Source organism: Ochotona curzoniae, unplaced genomic scaffold, assembly GCF_017591425.1.
Source record: "Ochotona curzoniae isolate NIBS_2020 unplaced genomic scaffold, NIBS_Ocur_1.0 contig_1, whole genome shotgun sequence".
In the NCBI taxonomy this organism is placed as follows: Eukaryota; Metazoa; Chordata; class Mammalia; order Lagomorpha; family Ochotonidae; genus Ochotona; species Ochotona curzoniae.
Genome location: NW_024464918.1, coordinates 45,982,800 through 46,001,287, shown reverse-complemented (window position 1 = coordinate 46,001,287; position 18,488 = coordinate 45,982,800). Strand labels below are relative to the sequence as shown.

The 18,488-nt window shown below is 54.8% G+C and overlaps 1 protein-coding gene and 1 pseudogene across 1 annotated transcript; one reads left to right on the top strand and one right to left on the bottom strand.

Moving 5' to 3' along the window:
* The first annotated feature begins 151 nt into the window (after nucleotides 1-151).
* Nucleotides 152-5,719, top strand: LOC121154203 (annotated as a pseudogene).
* Nucleotides 5,720-12,987: 7,268 nt separating this feature from the next.
* On the bottom strand, nucleotides 12,988-16,263 carry LOC121152645 (olfactory receptor 56-like). Its single transcript, XM_040974789.1, has 3 exons — nucleotides 16,191-16,263; nucleotides 14,558-14,609; nucleotides 12,988-13,957 (listed from the first exon to the last, which is right to left on the bottom strand). The coding sequence occupies exons 1-3, from the start codon at nucleotides 16,261-16,263 to the stop codon at nucleotides 12,988-12,990; spliced, it is 1,095 nt and encodes a 364-aa protein (XP_040830723.1).
* Nucleotides 16,264-18,488: the final 2,225 nt, after the last annotated feature.

The window sequence follows — 18,488 nt, the reverse complement described above, 5'->3', positions numbered from 1 at the left end:
CCAGGATCCGTGGGCGGGGTGGCCGGCGCGGGGCGTGGCCGGCGCGGGGCGTGGCCGGCGCGGGGCGTGGCCGGCGCGGGGCGTGGCCGGCGCGGGGCGTGGCCGGCGCGGGGGCGTGGCTGGGCCCCCAAGCTCTAGGATCACTCCTGTGCGGACGTTGCGCGGCCGCGACTCCTGCTGCCAGCGAAGGCTCGGCCTCCGGCGCAGGCTTGCGAGCCTCCTGCGCAGGCAGGGTTGGGCCGGGTGGCGCCGCAGGCACGCCCGTGGCTGGAGTGCGGGGCTGCCGGTTCTGCCACGGCGCCGTCTTGCTCCGGTGCGTTGACGGCGGGCGGCCCCTGGCCGGGACAACGGGCTACCAGGCACGAGCGCCCGGGCCGCGAGGGGGCGCTGCGGGACGGAGCGGCTGGGGAAGGGGCGGGGCCGCCTTGGGTGAGGTCAGATTCCGCTGGGCCTGGCTGAGGGCGGGGCCTGGTTGGAGGGGATGGTGTGTGGGCGGGGCATGATTATGTAGGATAGTATTGGACGGGGCCTGGTGAGGAGGTGGGCTGTGGGCATGGCATGATTGCTGTGGGCGGGGCCTGAGTGCTGTGGGCGGGGTCTGAGCATTGAGGAAGGGCTGTGGGCGGGGCCTGAGCACTGAGGAAGTACTGTGGGCAGGGCCTGAGCGCTGAGGAAGGACTGTGGGCGGGGCCTGAGCACTGAGGGCGGGGCCTGAGCGCTGAGGAAGGGCTGTGGGCGGGGCCTGAGCGCTGAGGAAGGGCTGTGGTGGGCTCGCTCAACCCAGTCCCGGGTGGCTCCAACCTGGTCAGCCTGCAGAGCCCTCTTGACCAGGAGTGACTCTCATGGTCTTGGAGCCGGCTTCTCCACATGGGCCAGAAGCAGCTCTCTGGGCCTTCCCGTCCCGCATGGCCCTGGTCTGGGCCACCGTCTTCCCCTTAGGAAGGAGCTTGCTAAAGTTGTGCCCGTAGAGCAAACACCGCGCCATGGTGCACCCCTGGTGCCCACCTGCCCCCCAGCCTCTCTGGCTGATGTGAATGAGAGGACCTGGGGCTCCTCCGGGTTGCTGTTGGAAGGCAGCACAGAACAGTGGCACCCCTCGGAGTAAAGGGTGATCCGGCAAGAGGCCGAGAGGGCAGCACCTTAGAGGTCTCTGGGGCATGTGCTCCCATCCCAGCCATTGTTGGGAGTGATCTAGCAGCCTGCTCAGAAGAGGGGGCGCTGGAGAGCCTGGTGGGGGGCCCTTTGGGCCCTGAGGCGCCTCTGCGGGGCTGTTGGGCGTTTGACTGGGCTGGAGTCTCCCTGACGCTCTGGTGTTATCTTCCTGGGTGTGTGCTGAGGCCTTGGCGTGTGTAGAACTTCCCTGTGGCAGAGTAGCCGAGTGTGACTGTTGGAGTAGCGTTGATCCAGCATGTGTACGATGGCAGTCAGTGTCTTGGTCGCACAGCACGTTTTGGACGCTGGCCGGTCGTGTGGCCATGGCTGCCACTCCTCTCCCGGCTGTTGCCCAGGGGCTTGGCGGTGTTAGGGGCAGCTTTGGGGTGGCCCTGCTGCTGGGATTTGTCTCGCAGCATGCAGGACGCAGCAGGGATGCACCTGTTAGTGCTGGCGTGAGCAGCGTGCCCCGGGGTGGATGCAGGTGTGGGACAGAAGCTCAGCACCGTCCCTTGCCCACTGACCCCTGAATGAGGGACAAGACCCACTGTCGCTCACTGGTGAGATTCTGAGCTGGCTCTCATTGTCTTTCGGACACGTGGACTCTGAGCAGGCACGACCACGTCCTGCCACTCACCATGGCCTTAGCCTCCAGGTAGGGGTGTGTTTGAGAGGCCCTGCCCCTGGCCTTGGCCTCACCAGCAAGGAGGACAGGAGGGCACGAGGGGAGGGCTGGAGAGAAGATGGAATTGTGGCCCCTACGTGTCGGCGTGACGGGAGAACATGACACGCGGCGGGCCCTGGCACATTTCCCATGGCGGGATGCAAGCACAGCAGGATGAGTCTGGGGTGAACAGGAGCTGGGACCCCGGGGGCTGGATCTGCCCCATGACCTTGTGAGGCTGGGCCGGGAAGGTGTGGAGTGCCTGTTGCGCCCCCAGACCTGTCAGTGCCAGTGCCCACAGAGGGACCTCCCTTCCCGGCCTCAGGCAGGCGCCTTGCTGAGGCAGCATCGGGCAGTGAGGCTGGCGGGGAGGGTCTGTATTTTTTTGGTTGAACTTGAGCTTGTGGACAGTCTACCTTGAGTACCCTGTCTACCTTGCGACCCTGGGTGCTGGGGTCGCAGTGGGTGTTCTTGTGGAGTCATTAGGGTGTGGGGGTGCTGGCTGGTATGAGAAGCAGAGCTGCGGGTGCTGCCAGCGCAGCCTCCTCCCACCCTGGAAAGCCACAGCCCTCCAGAGCCTGCTAGGCTGGCCAGGCCTGGGAGGCTGCCTGTGGCAGCTGTGGCCCGCTGTGGCAGCTGTGGCCCACCGTGACCCGCTGTGGCCTGAGCTCTTGGTGTGGGCATGTCTGACGCCTTCCTGTCATTGCAGAGGCGACACTGCAGGGAGTAGGGCCTGCTCGCGGACTCGGGCCACCAAGCTGCTGGAGATTTTGAGTGCCCTGGAGGAGGAGGAGTGTGGTCCCAGCGGAGAGATCTTCATCTCCCCGTGCTGGTGTCCGTGCAGTAGGTATGGATGACACGAAGGTGTGAAGAGAACAGCTCCCCTACTTGGCAGGGCCCGGGGGAGCTTCCAACTGTTTGGCAGGGCCCGGCGGATTTCTCTCTGACCACCTTGACGCAGTCTCACCACCTTTTTGCATGGACACTCAACCACCCCACTAAGAATTCTGCAATCTATTAGGCATAGTTTGCCCCTGTGAGATGGCTTTTACAACCAACATGAGCTTAAAAGTTAATGTTACTGATAATGTCTTGGTGAGTGGGCCTTTAACTGCGCACAGGAATACAATTAAGCCCATGCTGTTTCCAGACACCTTATTGTGTGCCTAACCATTGCTCTGAGATCTGGCCCAAATATTTAGCGTGCTTTCTGGGAAATGGCCTGATAAGAGTTTCACAAACTAATGGAAGTGATGGGAGTATGGGTTGAAATTGCTATGACAAAAAATATAGTTACTGTGATCCTAAAGGCTATCTTGCTATGGCAAAATATAGCCTGTCCTTGCAACTCTCAACTCTTTAGAACATAGTAAATGTAGTTGCTTTGGCTGCCTTCATAATTTTTTAACTAGAGGAAATAGGGTGACTTTACTAACATCATGTATACTTTTGATTATTGTTTGATCATTTATGAGGTTGTAGAGCCTGCAGTTGTAGAGGGATTTAATGTTTAAAACCTTTTGTCTTAGATTTTTATATTTCTTCTCTTTTGATGTATTTCTCTCATTAAGTGATGGATAAGTTGTAGAATAAGAATTGTAGTAGGAATGTATTACTGAATAAGATGTGTCGTCTACTGAGAAAATGTTGGCTGCAACATCAGAATGGATAATGCCCTGTCTTAAGGTGAAACTATCTGTAGAGTTATCTTTGGAAACATTTACTTGCCCATTGTAGAGCAGAAACCTAAATGGAGTAAACATGGCTCATTGCTAATTGCAGTTCCTTCCGTCGTTGTAACTCTTGCTTAGTTAGCAAACTGTGTGGGCCTGCAGACCTAATGACCTTTGGTGCCAATACCCTAATCCCCACAAACCAAGGTCTCAGCCTTTTCCCATGCATAATTCAAGGTAGGGGTCTGGTTGTCACAGACAGCGCCAAGGATGGGACCCAGACTTGAAGGAAGTAAGTAGGGGCTGGCAAGCCGAGATAAGCAAAGAATGTGGGATCCTCCCTCACTCACCTCTCAAGCGGTTGTAAATTGTGCCCCCCTTGAAGCTATGTCAAAATGCCCTAAAAAAAGACTGTGTACTGCTTCTGTATAAATAAAGCGGACAGCTTTCTCGTGGGGTCGACAATGATGTTGGAATTGTAGTGGTCCGTCTCTTCTTTCTACGCCTACTTCACGCACCCTTCTCGAGCTCCGAACTCAGCTGGAGCTGGACTCCGGCATCCCCGCCTGACAATGACTCAGGGGACTTCACGGATGAGAACTCGGGATGAGGACAGCCGGCGGGGCGCTCAGCTGCCGGGCAGCGTGCTCCGTGCCTCCGTGGTGTCCGAGGACCCCACGGGCAGCAGCAGTGAGCAGGAAGATGCGTTGGAGCTGCCTCCGCCAGGAGACAGAAGGCGGGGGCCGAGCCACAGCAGTGTGGACCAAGAGCAGCCTCCAGCCGGCCTTGGGCAGCTGGACGGCCTTGGACCCTCACATCGAGGACCTCAACAGCCAGGAACTGAGTCCCGTGGGCTTCTTTGAGCTGTTCTTCGACGAGGGACAATCCACTTCGTTGTGAATTAAAGCAGCTGTTGCACCAGGCAGAAGGACGTGAACCCGGGGCGCACGGCCCAGGAGCTGAAGTGCATCCTGAGCGTCTTGATCCTGAGCGGCTACGTCTCCTGTCCCAGGAGGAGGATGTTCTGGGAGACCTTCATCACCATCTCGTGGCTGACGCCAGCCACAGGGACAGGTTTGAGCTTGTCTTCTACCTGCACTTTGCAGATGATAGCGACCTGGACGGGAGTGACCGCTTTGCCAAGGTCAGACCCCTCATCACCCGCATGAATGGCAACTCCAGAAGCACGCGCCCCTGGAGCAGTTGTGCAGCTTCGGGGAGTCCACGTGCAGTGCCTTGGGCACCACGGGCCCGGCAGCGGCATGTGGCTTTCCCATGTGGTCCGTGTGTACCTGGAGAGCAACGCAGACACAGCCTCGCAAGGTCGTCGTGGCCGGCAGCTGGAGACCAAGAGCCATTTTGACATGATCGGACACTGGGTTGTCGACCAGGACAGGAGGACCCGGTGTGCCCTCTGCCAGTCGCAGACCAGCACCCGGGGCGAGAAGTGCCAGAAGGGTGTGCACGCCAAGTGCTTCAGAGAGTACCGCATCCGGTAGGCCGTGGGCCACGCCCTCTGACCTGTGCTCATGTGGTGAGACGCTCGTGGACATTCCCACGTGCCACTTGGAGCACTTGGGTCCCATTTGTTTCTGGGCGAAGGCCTGAGTCCCTGGAGGTGGGGTTCTGTGTTTCTCCCCACCCTGGTACAGTGGTCCGTTTCACTGTGTTCTGTTACAACAACACTTGGTGCCATATTTGTGTTAATCTTCCTAGGTGTTAGCAAATCTGTTTTATACTGTTATTTAATCTGTTCAAATGAAAGTCTTGCTTCGGGTTGTATTTGAGTCCCTGTAAAGAAAATCAAAGCAAGTTCCATGAACAATAAGAACACTTTACTGTTGGGCACCATGACTTCACCTTTTTCTGTTTCTTGATTACTGTTTCCATGTTTGAAAGGCAGAGTGACAAGGAGCAAAGCAGAGATGAGAGCTTCTGTCCGTGGTTTACTCGAGCAGTGGCCCTGCTGGAGCCAGTGCCAGGAGCTCCAGCTGGGTCTGCAGAGGGTGTCAGGCTGCACGAAGGTAGGACTAGGTCTGAATCACAGGCCGGCTTTAAACCGGCCCTGCGTGGGGTGTGGGCGTCTCAAGCAGTGGCTGATGCCGCTTCACCACTTGCTGCCCCACAGTTTCAGATAGCGGCAATTCTAAGAACCTGACACATGGTGAAGGATTTCTTAATCATATTTATCTCACATTAATCCAAAACTGTCCAACTTCCCAGGGATAGATAATTTGCTTTGTGTTTATTCAGATGACTGGAGTTGTATAATTCATGTTTTCTCTTTTTGTTTTAAAGACTTATTTTACATTTGGAAGGCAGAGTTAGATAGGAAGAGAGAGAGGACAGCCTTCTGTCCGTTAGTTCGCTTCCCAAATGGCTGGAACGGCCAGGGTGGCCCAGCTCTGGAGCCAGGAGCCAGGAGCTGCTTCCAGGCCTCCCACGCGGGTGAGGGAGCCCAAGGCCTTGGCTCTGCTACTTTGACCAAGCGATTTGCAGGGAGGGGTAGCAGGTGGAGCGTCTATCCTTGGTTTGCAGGGAAACCTGGAATATGTGACTCCACTTGCGGCTGCCGTGCATGGCTTCAGAGAAGTCTGACTCAGTGTAAGATGGCGCGCCCGCTGGGCCTTGGCAGTGTCAGAACTGCCTGGAGCTCTTGGAAGTGTGACTGTCATGTGGCATGGTGAGATTCTCTTCTGGGCGTGTTCTGAGCCCCACGCCCCTACTGTCCCTGAGTGTGCACACCTGCCACGAGGCCAGGCAAGACCTGAGCTGTTCCCCTGGTGTCCGGGCACCTGGCGCCTGCCCCACACACCAGCACCTGCCTGCTTCACGGCCTCCGCAAGTCCCCAGAACTATCATGCTTTCCCCTCTTTTTCTTTCCTTTCCCTGACGAGGATGTTTTCAAGATCCTGGCTTCTGACTTCAAACTGGCTCAACTGAATAAGTGGATGGAGGACCTTCTCTTGTCTCTCCTCTCTCTGTAAAAACAAACACAAGTAGAACAGAACAACAGCAACAAAAACTACATTTCAACAGGCTAATCCTCCACCTGCCAGTGCCAGAATACCATGTGGGAGCTGGTTCTAGTCCTGGCTGTTCTGGCTCTGATCCAGCTCCATGCTTGTGGTGTGAGAAGAAAGCAGCAAAGGATGGCCCAAAGCCTTGGGACCCTCCACCCACAAAGGAGACCCAGCCATTGTGGACACTTAGGGAGTCAAATAGTGGACAGAAGATCTGTCTTTCCTTCTCTCTGTAAATCTGTCTTTCCAATAAAAAATATATATATTTTTTCAGATTTATTTTATTTTTGCTGCAAAGTCAAATATACAGAGAAGAGGAGAGACAGAGAGGATGATCTTCTGTCTGATGATTCACTCCCCAAGTGACTGCAATGGCTGATGTTGCGCTGATCTGAAGCTAGGAGCCAAGAACTTCTTCCGGGTCTCCCATGTGGGTGCAGGGTCCCAAGGTTTTGGGCCATCCTTGACTGCTTTCCCAGGCCACAAGCAGGGAGCTGGAAGGGAAGTGGAGCTGCCGGAATTAGAACCAGTGCTCATATGGGATCCCAGTGCGTTCAAGGTGAAGACTTTAGCTGCTAGGTCACTGCGCTGGGCCCAAACACTTCCTAATTTTCTATTTACATGCAATACCAGTCTCTGCTTAATATTTCTATCTCTGGAGATGAAAACCAGAATTACAATTGAGTAAATTCACTGCCAACCTTCAGTATGGGATGCCAGCAGGGGTGCAGCTGAACTTGCTGGGCCACAACACTGGCCCTGGCTGGAGTATTTTAAAAGATGTTCCTTCAAGCCCAAACAGCCTTGCTATTTGCTCTAGCCTCTTGAAATTTTCCACTGAAGTTGAAATTTCAAATGAAAAATCAACTGAAGTCTTCACTTCCTAGACTTCTGTTTGGTCCGTCAAGTTCTCAGTTTTTGCTGAATTTCTTACTCAGATCATGAGTTGCCTTTCTACTTATTTTTGAGTAGAATGAATTTTTACTGTTTTTCAAAGTGCAATCCATTTATTATAAATGCATAACGATATTTCATATATATTTACATAAATGTAATTCTATAAATAAAATTTATAATTAAAATTACAGTTTTCAGTGTACTTTTGATTCCACTTAATAAACTGGAATACACCATGATGACAGCAATGCTGTCGTTAAAGTCAATAATGCTGGCTCGTCATCTAAGACACAAATGCACAATCATTTAATACTTTATTAAATGCAAGCAAAATTACACATCTTTTCATGTAACACAACTGAAGTGGGAGCCCAGGGAGGGGACGGCCACGTGGCTTCGCTGGGTGAGGAAGGTGTGAGCGCGGGCAGGATCAGGAAGTGTTACCACCCCACTGCCCTGCTCTGTGGGGTCCTCGCCCTCCTCCTGGCGGAGGGGGGTCCTCCTTTCTCTAAACGCTTTTGAACTTGGGGTATTTAGTAGGTACAGCAGGGATGGCGTCCCAGTCAGTCCTCGGAGTTGTCCGTATCCGTGGGTTCTGGAACCTTCTCGGCCACCGCGGGCTGTGGCCACGTGACTCTGCTCACGGTCCCGGTGGCCAGGCTCCGGTAGCCGGCTCCCACCACCTTGGTGCCGGCCACGGCCGCAGGATGAAGGGCTCTGGGGCGGAGCCGCGGGCTCTGGGGCAGCTCCTGGTCGGTGCTGGCCACCCCGTCCAGGCCGACCCCGAGGCGTCCTCCTGCGGCCGCCATGGCCACGAGGCCGGCGACGGGCAGCGCCCACTGGCCACGCGGGAGTCAGTCCACCAGGTGCTGGTGGGCCTGCTGCAGCAGCGCGGAAGCCGCGGGAGGCGGCAGCGGCAGGAGCGCGGGTCACCCGAGGCCCCCGTCCGGCAGCGCCAGCCCGAGTCCTGCGGCCTGAGGAGCTCGGCAGGCGCGGGCGGCCTCGACAGGCCGGCCTTGACCACGGGCGCGCCCTCGGGCGCAGGCCGGCCGGAAGTGCGTCAGTGGGCCCCGTCGGCACCCAGACCCAGGTGCGCGCCCTTTTGTCGCCCGCCCACTCGCCGCTGACCCCAGCATCGTTGGGGAGCCCTTCTGAGACAGGTAAGTGGGGAATGCCGCCCACCACCGCGCGTCCGCCTGCGTGGGTCTGTGTCTCCCGTGCCTCGCGGCTTCCCTCGGGTCTGCTTCCCCACCGGCCTGAGCAGCGCTCCTCCTCTGGGCTCTGGGCCGGAGCTGTAGCTCCTCAGGAGACCTACTGTGTGACCCGGCCTCCTCGCGCCCCACGGGTGACCTGACCTCGCGCCCCCACGGGTGACCTGACCCGGCCTCACGTCCCACGGGTGACCTGACCTGGCCTCCTCACGTCCCACGGGTGACCTGACCTGGCCTCACGTCCCACGGGTGACCCTGCCTCCTCACGTCCCACGGGTGACCTGACCTGGCCTCCTCACGTCCCACGGGTGACCTGACCTGGCCTCACGTCCCACGGGTGACCCTGCCTCCTCACGCCCCACGGGTGACCTGACCTGGCCCCCTCACGTCCCACGGGTGACCTGACCTCCTCACGTCCCATGGGTGACCTGACCTGGCCTCCTCACACCCCACGGGTGGCCTGACCTCATGTTCCCCACGGGTGGCCTGACCTCCTCACGTCCCATGGGTGACCTGACCTGACCTCCTCGCGTCTCATGGGTGATCTGGCCTCCTTGCGCCCCCACAGGTGACCTGCCCTCGTGCCCCCACGGGTGACCTGCCCTCGTGCCCCCACGGGTGACCTGACCTCCTCACACTCCCTGTGTGCTCGCACGCCTCGCAGGTGGCCTGGGAACGGGTGCTGTCACGGCGCGGTTTCCTGAAGCTGCGTGTCTGCAGTCAGTTGGGGAGGCGGCTGTTGCCTGGGCCTCAGTTGGACACCACCCTGTAGTCTTGACACTTTGTTCTTCCGTGACCCATGGCAAGGGAGTGGGTGCTTCCCAGTCCCAGTATGCGCATGGGGACTGTGGCGGCTGGTGAGTGCTCTCACCCAGTCCCAGAGATGGTGCGTTGGGGCGGGGGTGAGGACCAGGGGCAAGCAGTGATGCCTGCACGCCCGGCTTTGGTGTGTGCCCCAATTTGCTATAGACTGTTCCAGGTCTCAGGACAAGGGAAGCTGGAGGGGCGCTGTCCCAGAGGGCCAGTGGGTCCTGGCTTGGAACAGCTGCCTCCCGTCCGTCTTGCAGAGTGCTGTGTGGACCCGGATTCTGGGCTGCCCGTCGTGCTGCTCTGTTTAATTGGGATTGTGAGGCTGTGGGTGTTTTTACTGATGTGGTGGGCTGTATGTGGGGTCCCAGGGAGGCGGGGGGAAGGGGTCCCTGTCCCCTGGGAGACTGGATTCTGACCATGGCTCCCTCCTGTGCAGCAGCCCGTGCTCTGGGGATTGGGATGAAAATGGGAGCTGTTTCCCTAAGCAGAGTCGCCTGGTGTGGTCCCTTCGGGGCACCCCTCGCTGGCCTCCCAGCCAGCGCTGCCCTGCTCGGGGTTGGCCTTGCTGCTGTCCACGGACGGGGGTGGTGATTTCCCCAGGGCCCCTTCCCCCGCCACGGGGCCAGGTGCCATGTTTCTGTGCTGCCCCCAGGTCTGCAAACCCTGCAGGTGCCTTGTCTCAGTTCCAGGATCCACTCCCCTGCGCCCACCTTGGACACCTGCTGAGAGCACAGCTGCTTCCGCTGGAGGGGGGGGGAGGAAATGCTGGGCCTCTACTCGGCTGTCTTACGAATCATATTCTATTGATCACATTTTATCCTTTTAAAAACTTACAGTTATATATTTCTGTTTACATGATTGTGTGTGTGAAAGAGAAAGAGGTTTTTGATGTTTTCTGTTGTTTTTGAAATATCTGACTTTTAGGGAGCTTTAGGAAATGAAGTTGTGCAAAACTTTTTTTCTCTTGTGAGACATTTTCTTTTAAAAAAAAATAGGTTTATTTATTTGTAAATGATGGATTTACCAAAAAAAAAAAAAAAAACCACAGAGAGAAGAGTTTCCATCTCCTGGTTCCTGCTCCAAGTGGCCACAGTGGCCAGAGCTGATGGACCCAAAGCCAGGAGCCAGGAACTTCCTCCAGGTCTCCCCCATGGGTGCAGGGACCCAAGGACTGGAGCCGTCCTCCACTTCCCCCAGGCCGTTAGCAGAGGGCTGGATGAGAAGTGGAGCAGCTTGGACTGGAACCAGTGCCCACGTGGGATGCTGGGTACTGCAGGCAGAGGGTTGGCATGACAAGCGACTGAGCTGACCCCACCTCATCAGACATTCCTAATTGCCAGTTAGACTGCAAGGCATTGCTTTCTCCCCAGTCACTTGCTCGATGGGAAGGGAGATTCCGACAGGGCATTGGGGTCCTCCTGGGGGCCAGACCCCACCTTCCCCCACACCGGCCCTGCTGACCAGGGGGCTTTGTCTGCTGATTTTCCTTTCCAGGTTCTCTGCTGCTTCTTTTTTAAAAACAACTCAATACGTGAAAGCCTCGCTGTGTTCTTGCTTAGCAGAACAGAGTTCAGACAAAATGTGGGGTGTTGCAGCCCCCAAACTCAGAAGCAAATGAGAAGTGTGGCTCCTCTTTTCCCGGTGAAGTCCCGTTCAGGTGGACGGCTCCCTGCGGCACCTGCAGGTGGATGAGGGCTTTGTCTGGGGTTGATGGCCCGGGGCATCGTGGGTCCTCAGGGGGACGGAATGGCGTCACATGGCCTTGCGCACGCCGTGCCATCGCTTCCCGAGACAGTGCTAGCCTGGCTCTTTAAGTGCATCTTAGACCTGGCAGACGAGGCTGCTATTTCTTCACGCTGGCACAAGGCACTCAGCTTTATAGTCCGAAATGGAGATGATCGCGACGTTTGTCCTGCCTTTATCCACCCAGCCTCTCTCCAAAAGAGCCCTAACACTCCCTGTCATACCTTTTTAAAGACTTTTTTTTTTTAATTGGAAAGGCACATATACAGAGAGGAAGACCTTCCATCTGCTGATTCACTCCTCAAGTAGCCACAATGGCCAGAGCTGCACTGATCCAAAGCCAGGAACCTGGAGTCTCTTCTGGGTCTCCCATGTGGGTGCAGGGTCCTGAAGCTTTGGGCCGTCCTCTACTGCTTTCCCAGGCCACAGACAGGGAGCTGGATCGGAAGTGGGGTTGCTGGGATTAGAACCGGCGCCCATATGGGATCCTGGCATGGTTAGACGAGGACCTTAACCACTAGGCTCATGCGCTGGACCCTTGGTGGTACATCTTGTTTGGCACAGTCATTGCTTCTTTGCATGGCTAATTTACAATAATCACTGATATAAGCAATGTCCTAAAACCTTTGCATTGTTATATATCCAGGTTTTAGATCCATATATTTCTTCCACGTACTCCCTCCGACATTTTGGGTTGAAGTCATCTGTTTTGGAGGATTTCAGGATGACTTAGGTCCTTCCAGTTCTCAGCTGATCTTATTCCTCCGTTTCTCTGCTGCATTTCTGCTGGCTGACTAAAGAGCTTCCCATTCCGCGAGTCCGTCACTCAGCAGGGTCCGTGGCTTGGTGACCGGTGGGTGAGCGAGCTGTCAGCCCTGAGTCACTCAGCAGGGTCCGTGGCTTGGTGACCGGTGGGTGAGCGAGCTGTCAGCCCTGAGTCACTCAGCAGGGTCCGTGGCTTGGTGACCGGTGGGTGAGCGAGCTGTCAGCCTTCACTGTAGTCTGTGTAGCCCACACTGCCATGTATTAGAATGGCCACCTTTCTACAGCTGCAGGTTCAGCCCCATCGGCTTTATTATCTGAGCTGAGAAGGCTGGTTCCTGGACCGCCACGTGCACAAGGCGACAGGAATGTAAACACTGCTCGGCTCACCCCCGGCTGAAGCCTCCCCCGCTGTCCGTTTCCGCCAAGCCCAGTGCAAGGCTGCCTTCTTTGAAAGCTGAAACCTCAGAGGCTGTTCTGTTCCTCTTGCTAATGGGGATAATCTCACAAAATAAAAGGTTAAATAGCACAATATTTAATAACATGAGTTGTTTGTTTGCCTGGGCTTGGAAAAGCTTTAGAATAGTCCAGTGTGGCTCTTCATTTTATACTCCTCCATTTTTAGCTTCATTTCCCGATGTGTTGGAAACGAGCATTGCTGGACGTTTAGAAGTGGTCGGCCTTTCCCAAGGGCCGGATCTGGTATGCATCTCCTTGACTCCATTGACTCACTTCTTTTTCTCAGCAAAATTTCATCATCACCACCATCTCTACTTCACCCACTTGATTCCCCTCGCAGCGACACCGCCAGCACCACCCTCCATCACCATTGTCAGCTCTGGAAGACCATAGTCCCAGAGTGGGAGCCTGACGCCCCCGAGGAAGGGTGACAGATCATAGCACATTTCTCTGCTTTTATGTCTGCGTGTCCTGAGTCTACAGACCCGACATTGCCATTGCAGTTTCGAACCTCGAAGGCCAGAGACCTTGGCGTCCAAACAGGCTGATGTAGCTGCAACGGATCTGGGATTGATGTTTACCACGTTAGGGGTCTAGTGTGAGTTTGGGCCACAGCCTAACACCTTTCTCAGAGCCGCCAGCACCTCCTTGTTCCTCAGGCTGTAGATGAGCGGGTTCAGCATGGGGGTGAAGATGGTAGCAAGCATGAAGAGAGCCTGGTCCAGCTTGGGGCTGTGGGAGGAACTCGGCCTCATGTAGACCAGCATGGCGGGGCCAAAGTAGAGGCTGACCACGCACAGGTGGGAGGAGCAGGTGGCCAGGGCTTTGTTCCTGCCCTCAGGGGAGTTCATGCGGAGGACAGTGAGGAAGATGAGGGCGTATGAAGTCAGGATGAAGGACAAGGGAATGAAGAGCACCCCAATACTTGTGGCCAGCACAGCTTTCTCATAGGCAGAGATGTCCTCGCAGACCAGTTTTAGGATGGCCATGACCTCGCAGAGGAAATGGGAGATCTCCTTAGATTCACAGACAGGGAAGTGCATAGCATAGGCGGTGTGCACCAGGGAGAGAAGGGCACCCCCGGCCCAGGAGAGCGCAGCCATGCGCAGGCAGACCCCCTGGCCCATGAGGAGGGCGTATCTCAAGGGCTTGCAGATGGCCACGTACCGGTCATAGGCCATGAGGGTGATGAGGATGCACTCGGCAATGCCTAGAGTCAGGAAGAAGAAGATCTGCACTCCACAGGCCACCCGTGAGATGGTCCTCCTCCCTGAGACGAAGTCGGCTGCCATCTTAGGCACAGTGCTCGAGATTAGCAACAGGTCCATGAGAGCCAGCTGGCTGAGCAGGAGGTACATGGGTGTGTGAAGGCGCGTGTCCACCCAGATCAGAAGGACAAGTGTTGAGTTGGCAGCCAGAGCCACGGTGTAAATCAGGAGGATGGCTGAGACCAGGAAGGCGACATGTTTCATGCCGGGGAAGAGACCCAGGAGGATGAAGTCCAGGTCAGAAGACTCACTCCCGTTGCCCATGTCTGTGCCGTGGCAGTGGGAGGAGGCATCCCTGGGAAGGGAGGGCTGGGGGCTCTGAGTGCTCAGTCGGACCCGCCTTGCGGCTGGCTTGCATGCCAGTGTCCTGTTCAGCCCTTGGGGACTGTGGGCCTGAGGGCCTCCATTCCTGGCTAGCTGTTGGCAGGCGGTCACTCAGTTCCTTGCCCCTGGGTGGGGCAGGACACCACATGAAGAATAGCTTCCCTCAAGAAAAGTAAGATTAAGAAGGGGGATAGGGAGAGAAAGATGGAATCACGGTCTTCTTGAACCACGTGTCAGCGGCGACCAAGGTGTGGGTCCAGCCCTTGTGCCCGGGAAAGGTGGCACAAACATGGGCACCAGTGGGCAGGCTCGTGGGGTCCTGCATCAGGCCCATTTGTCTAAGAGCTTCTCCAAATCCATTGTTATTTTTGTCATCCCCTGGAATTTCAGGCTTAAAGACATATCTGAAAAACCGACTTGACTCTTACCTGCAGTCAGCAGTATCTTCGTGTTCTTTTGGAGTTGAAGAAATTTATGGTTCGAGAAAGTTCTGACAGGTGGCCGCATGCCGCTGGCTGCCGCGCTGCGAAGGGCCTGGGCTCAGGTCTGCGAATCTCCTCGCCTGACTCACGGACTTGCCTTCCTGTCGGCTTGTTCACATGAACTCCTCTCCTTGGAGATCACTAAGGGACAAGTGTGACAGTTCAGATCAGTGCAAAGTCAGTCACTCCCATGCAGCTCATGCACTCTCACATGTATAGAAATATGGCTCATTCTAACTTTGTTATTTATTGTAATTTATGTAGAGGTTTCTGTCTCCTAAAGTGCATGTGAAGTATTAATCTATTTCGACTTTGTGAGTTTAGTTGGCAGGTTTAAGTATACCCAGTTCAAGGGGATACACTTAGCTGTTAAGTCTTGAAGCACGTCTGTAAATACGTATGTTACGGTTATACTTTAGTGCGTTCATGTCTGGGCAGATAAGTAATTTTCATTACTGTCAGGAAAGTGGATCATTTCAGTCGGGCTGTAAGGTGCTTGGATGAGCAGAAGAATATTCTAAGACGTGCTCAGCAGGTGGGTGGGCTCTGTGACTTAGTAAACTGAATTATGCAGCATCCTTCCCAAGTCTCCACCCGCTCTGCAACCTTTCTTTTCTGGTCTGGACTCTGTGTTGGAGCTGTCCTTTGGAGACGTGGGCCTTGGCAGCTGAGCTCCCCCACCGAGTGGTGAGCAGGCTCATCAGAGTGTGCTGATCCTGCAAGCCACGTGCCAGGGGACGCCATCCCAAGATCGCTTCTGTTTCCAGCGTCCTGTTGGCGCTTGCTCCTCCCCTAACGGTCCTCCCCTGACTGAACCCCGCAGTGACAGCTGCAGGGTGCTCTTGTCTCGCAGGAGACACTACTTCCACAGGAGTGAAAGCGCAGAATCACAGACAGGGACTGCTGAGCGAGTCATCGCAGGCCTTCGGAGCCAGAGGAGAATCGAGCGTGGGCACAGTCTGGCGCCCTCCACGCCCACAGCAAAACCACACACCTAGTTTTCCCATTTCTCCTCTTCTCCCTTGTTGATGTATTCCCCTCTCCCGTGACTGTGCGCGTGCCACTTGAAATCAAATATTCTGTCTCCGAAGAGTACTTGGGTCATTTTCCTCTCATGTAAAGTTGTACTGTTCTGCCCCCGTTTTGTTCTACTTCCCTTTATGTTAACCATCAGCCCTTTCAATGTTTCCTGTAATTTTCTTCCTTGTGGGACCATTCCTCCAGATCCCATATACAATGTGCTTTTCCCTTTTAGAGAAAACTCAGTGTCCGATTTCTCTGACAGTTTCCAGAACAGAAAGAATCCATGTTTGAACAGACGATGTCAGTGATGTCCAGTGAGATGGGCTTCACCCTCCCCTGGCTGGTTGACTCACCAGCCACGACGGATGGCACTGCCTGCTTTCACGGGCGCCACGTGGGTGCAGCTCCTTCCGCAACTTCCCTTGTCTTTTAGAATTGGTTTGTAAACTACCAATTTGGGGAAATTTCTTTAATGAATTGATTTTGAGTCAGGCTGCCAGTGGGAAAAGTTGAGGGTCACTCCTTTTCTAAGGTAGTAATTTCAAGGGCACCTCGCAATACAGAACATCTTATGCTCTCCTGAAACTTGGGGTTTGTGCAGTGTTTCTTTGTCTCAGTCAGACTTCTGACATCATTTGTGACACACATTGAAAATAGGACAGATTTTAAACTGTGGGAGACTGTCTCCCCTCATCTTACCTTTTTCCTGGTTATCTGTGCACGTGTGGGGTGACAACCGACGCAGGTTCTTGCTGTTGTTCTTGGGGGCCATCGTGTCAGACAGACCCGTGACTCCTCCTTGCCATCTGTATTTAGCATGTTCAGAAAGTGTTAGTGAGGTGGGCTCTTGGGCACAGGTTTTTCTCCCTAGTTTTGGGTTCTGCCCAGCTCCTGGGAGCGCATGGCTCTGTGCAGCGGCGAGGATTGTCCCCTGGCTTTTCTACTTGGTCTTTCCCTGGAGGCCCAGTGAATGTGGACTCAGAGCCCTTTCCGTGTCCCTGCAGATCCAATGGTTGTCCCGACTGCCTGCTCAGGTCTGCCCATGGGCACTGGGGTAGTTGTGCCGTGGAGATTCCAGGGGCTCAGTTTTGAGGTAGAAGCAGTGCCATGTGTTGGTTCTGGAGCCCGGGCTGTGCTACAGGGCCCGCACCTGCTTGCTGCTGTAACCCAGGGCAGCAGAGCGTGGAGTCGCGGCTCTGTCCGCTCGGCGTCGCGGGACATTAGAGTGACCTGCTCTGGTCCCACGGCTGTGCAGGTGCCTTCACCTGATGGCAGGTGGCCCTGCTGAACTGTTGTTCTCCAAATCACCAATGGCACAAGGCAAGGCTCCATCCAACCCCCTCCCCTCAAGCTCCAGGTCATTTCAAGTTGGAAAAATCCATTTCTTAAGCGGCGGTTCATTTGATTGACCAGATTCTGCATATAGGAGTGATTGCATGTATATGTGTAAGGACATAGCCAGGTACATGTGGTGTGCTTCCCAAGTGCTTTTAATCACGTATACCTTCAGATGTGTGCTAGGTTAACACTGATCTCCATTGAGTAAACTAGAGGGTTTCTTTTAATTCTCAAATCCCAGAGGAAGAGTAACCATGCTTGTGGTCAAGCATAGACGGTTTCCAGTGGCTTGAATGCAAACAGGACTGGTACGGAAGTCTCACGGATGCATATGCTTGGAGGAGAGGATGTTTTTTCCAGCCCCTCACAATTCCATTAGGCATCTCATACTCAGTTTTTAGTTTTGATTGAATTAGTGATTTTGCCACCTTTTGATGTGTTCTATTTGTTTAGGGCAGGCAGGAATAACAATAACAAAAATATTAATAGCTAAAAGTGTTTGTAAGACTCTGTATTTTCTCATTGAATTGTGGTGGTAGTCACACCCCAAAGAGGTCATCATGAATGATCTGCCCAAGTCCCGTCGCTTTCAAGACTGAGAGAGCTGCATGCATGTTCAAGAGCCGTGTCTCTGATGGCCACAGAGCATCTCTGCCTCTACCTCTTGCCTGAGTCCGTACCTTGGCGCCCACACCCATCTCTCAGTGCCTAGGCATGTGTCTCAGCACCTGTGCCAGTACCTCAATGGCCAGTGACTGCATGGGTGCTCATTAAGCACTGCCTTGGGGCCATGGCTATTTCAGAGGGAGACATGTTGAAACTCAGTTCATCTACAAGATGAGTATGTACTTGATGGATGATATTAGAGTGGATGATACTAACGTCCCACCGTGGACAGTGGCTCCCTGGATGGAAGCACCAAGGCAGTGGCTGTGAGGTGTGGATTAGAGCCTGAGCCAGTTCCTGCAGACTCTGCTTGTCTCAGCAGGGAGCTTTGGAGTCAGCTGTTGGGCAATGCCACGGTAGTCAAAGGGTCTGCAGAAAACAGAATTAAACGATCAGTTTATTTTGGTGCAAAAACTGGAACTCATGCATAGTATTTCCGCAGTGCACCTCTGCAGGGGACTTGCTATACTCCCTGTAGGTTTGTTTGTTTGTTTTTAAAGAACTGTAAGTGAACTGTAAGTGAACCCTGTAATTTTTAAAAGAACTGTTTTTTCTTTCCAATGCTTACCACCAGCCTCCTCCACAATGGCCGTGGGTGTGTCTTCAGGTATTTTCCTAACTTGTAGCCTTGGCCCGTGTTTCTCACAAAAATGAAGCAGCGTTCCCTGAAGCACGCCCCTCCCCCAGCAAACCACCCACAGCGCTTCGTGCCAGGGCTGCTCGTTGCCATGCCCAGCCTGTGCTCTTGTCATGGCTTCCATAGAACAGGCAGTGCCTTCTAGATACTTCCAAATGCTTTTTTTTTTTAAAAAAAAGTCTTGTTTATTTTTATTGGAAAGGCAGATATACAGAGAGGAGGAGAGACAGAGAGGAATAGCAGCCCCAATTCCCATCCAGCTCCCTGCCTGTGGCCCTGGAAGGCAGTCAAGGACGCCCCAAAGCCTTGGGACCCTGCACCTGCGTGGGAGGCCTGGAAGGAGCTCCTGGCTCCTG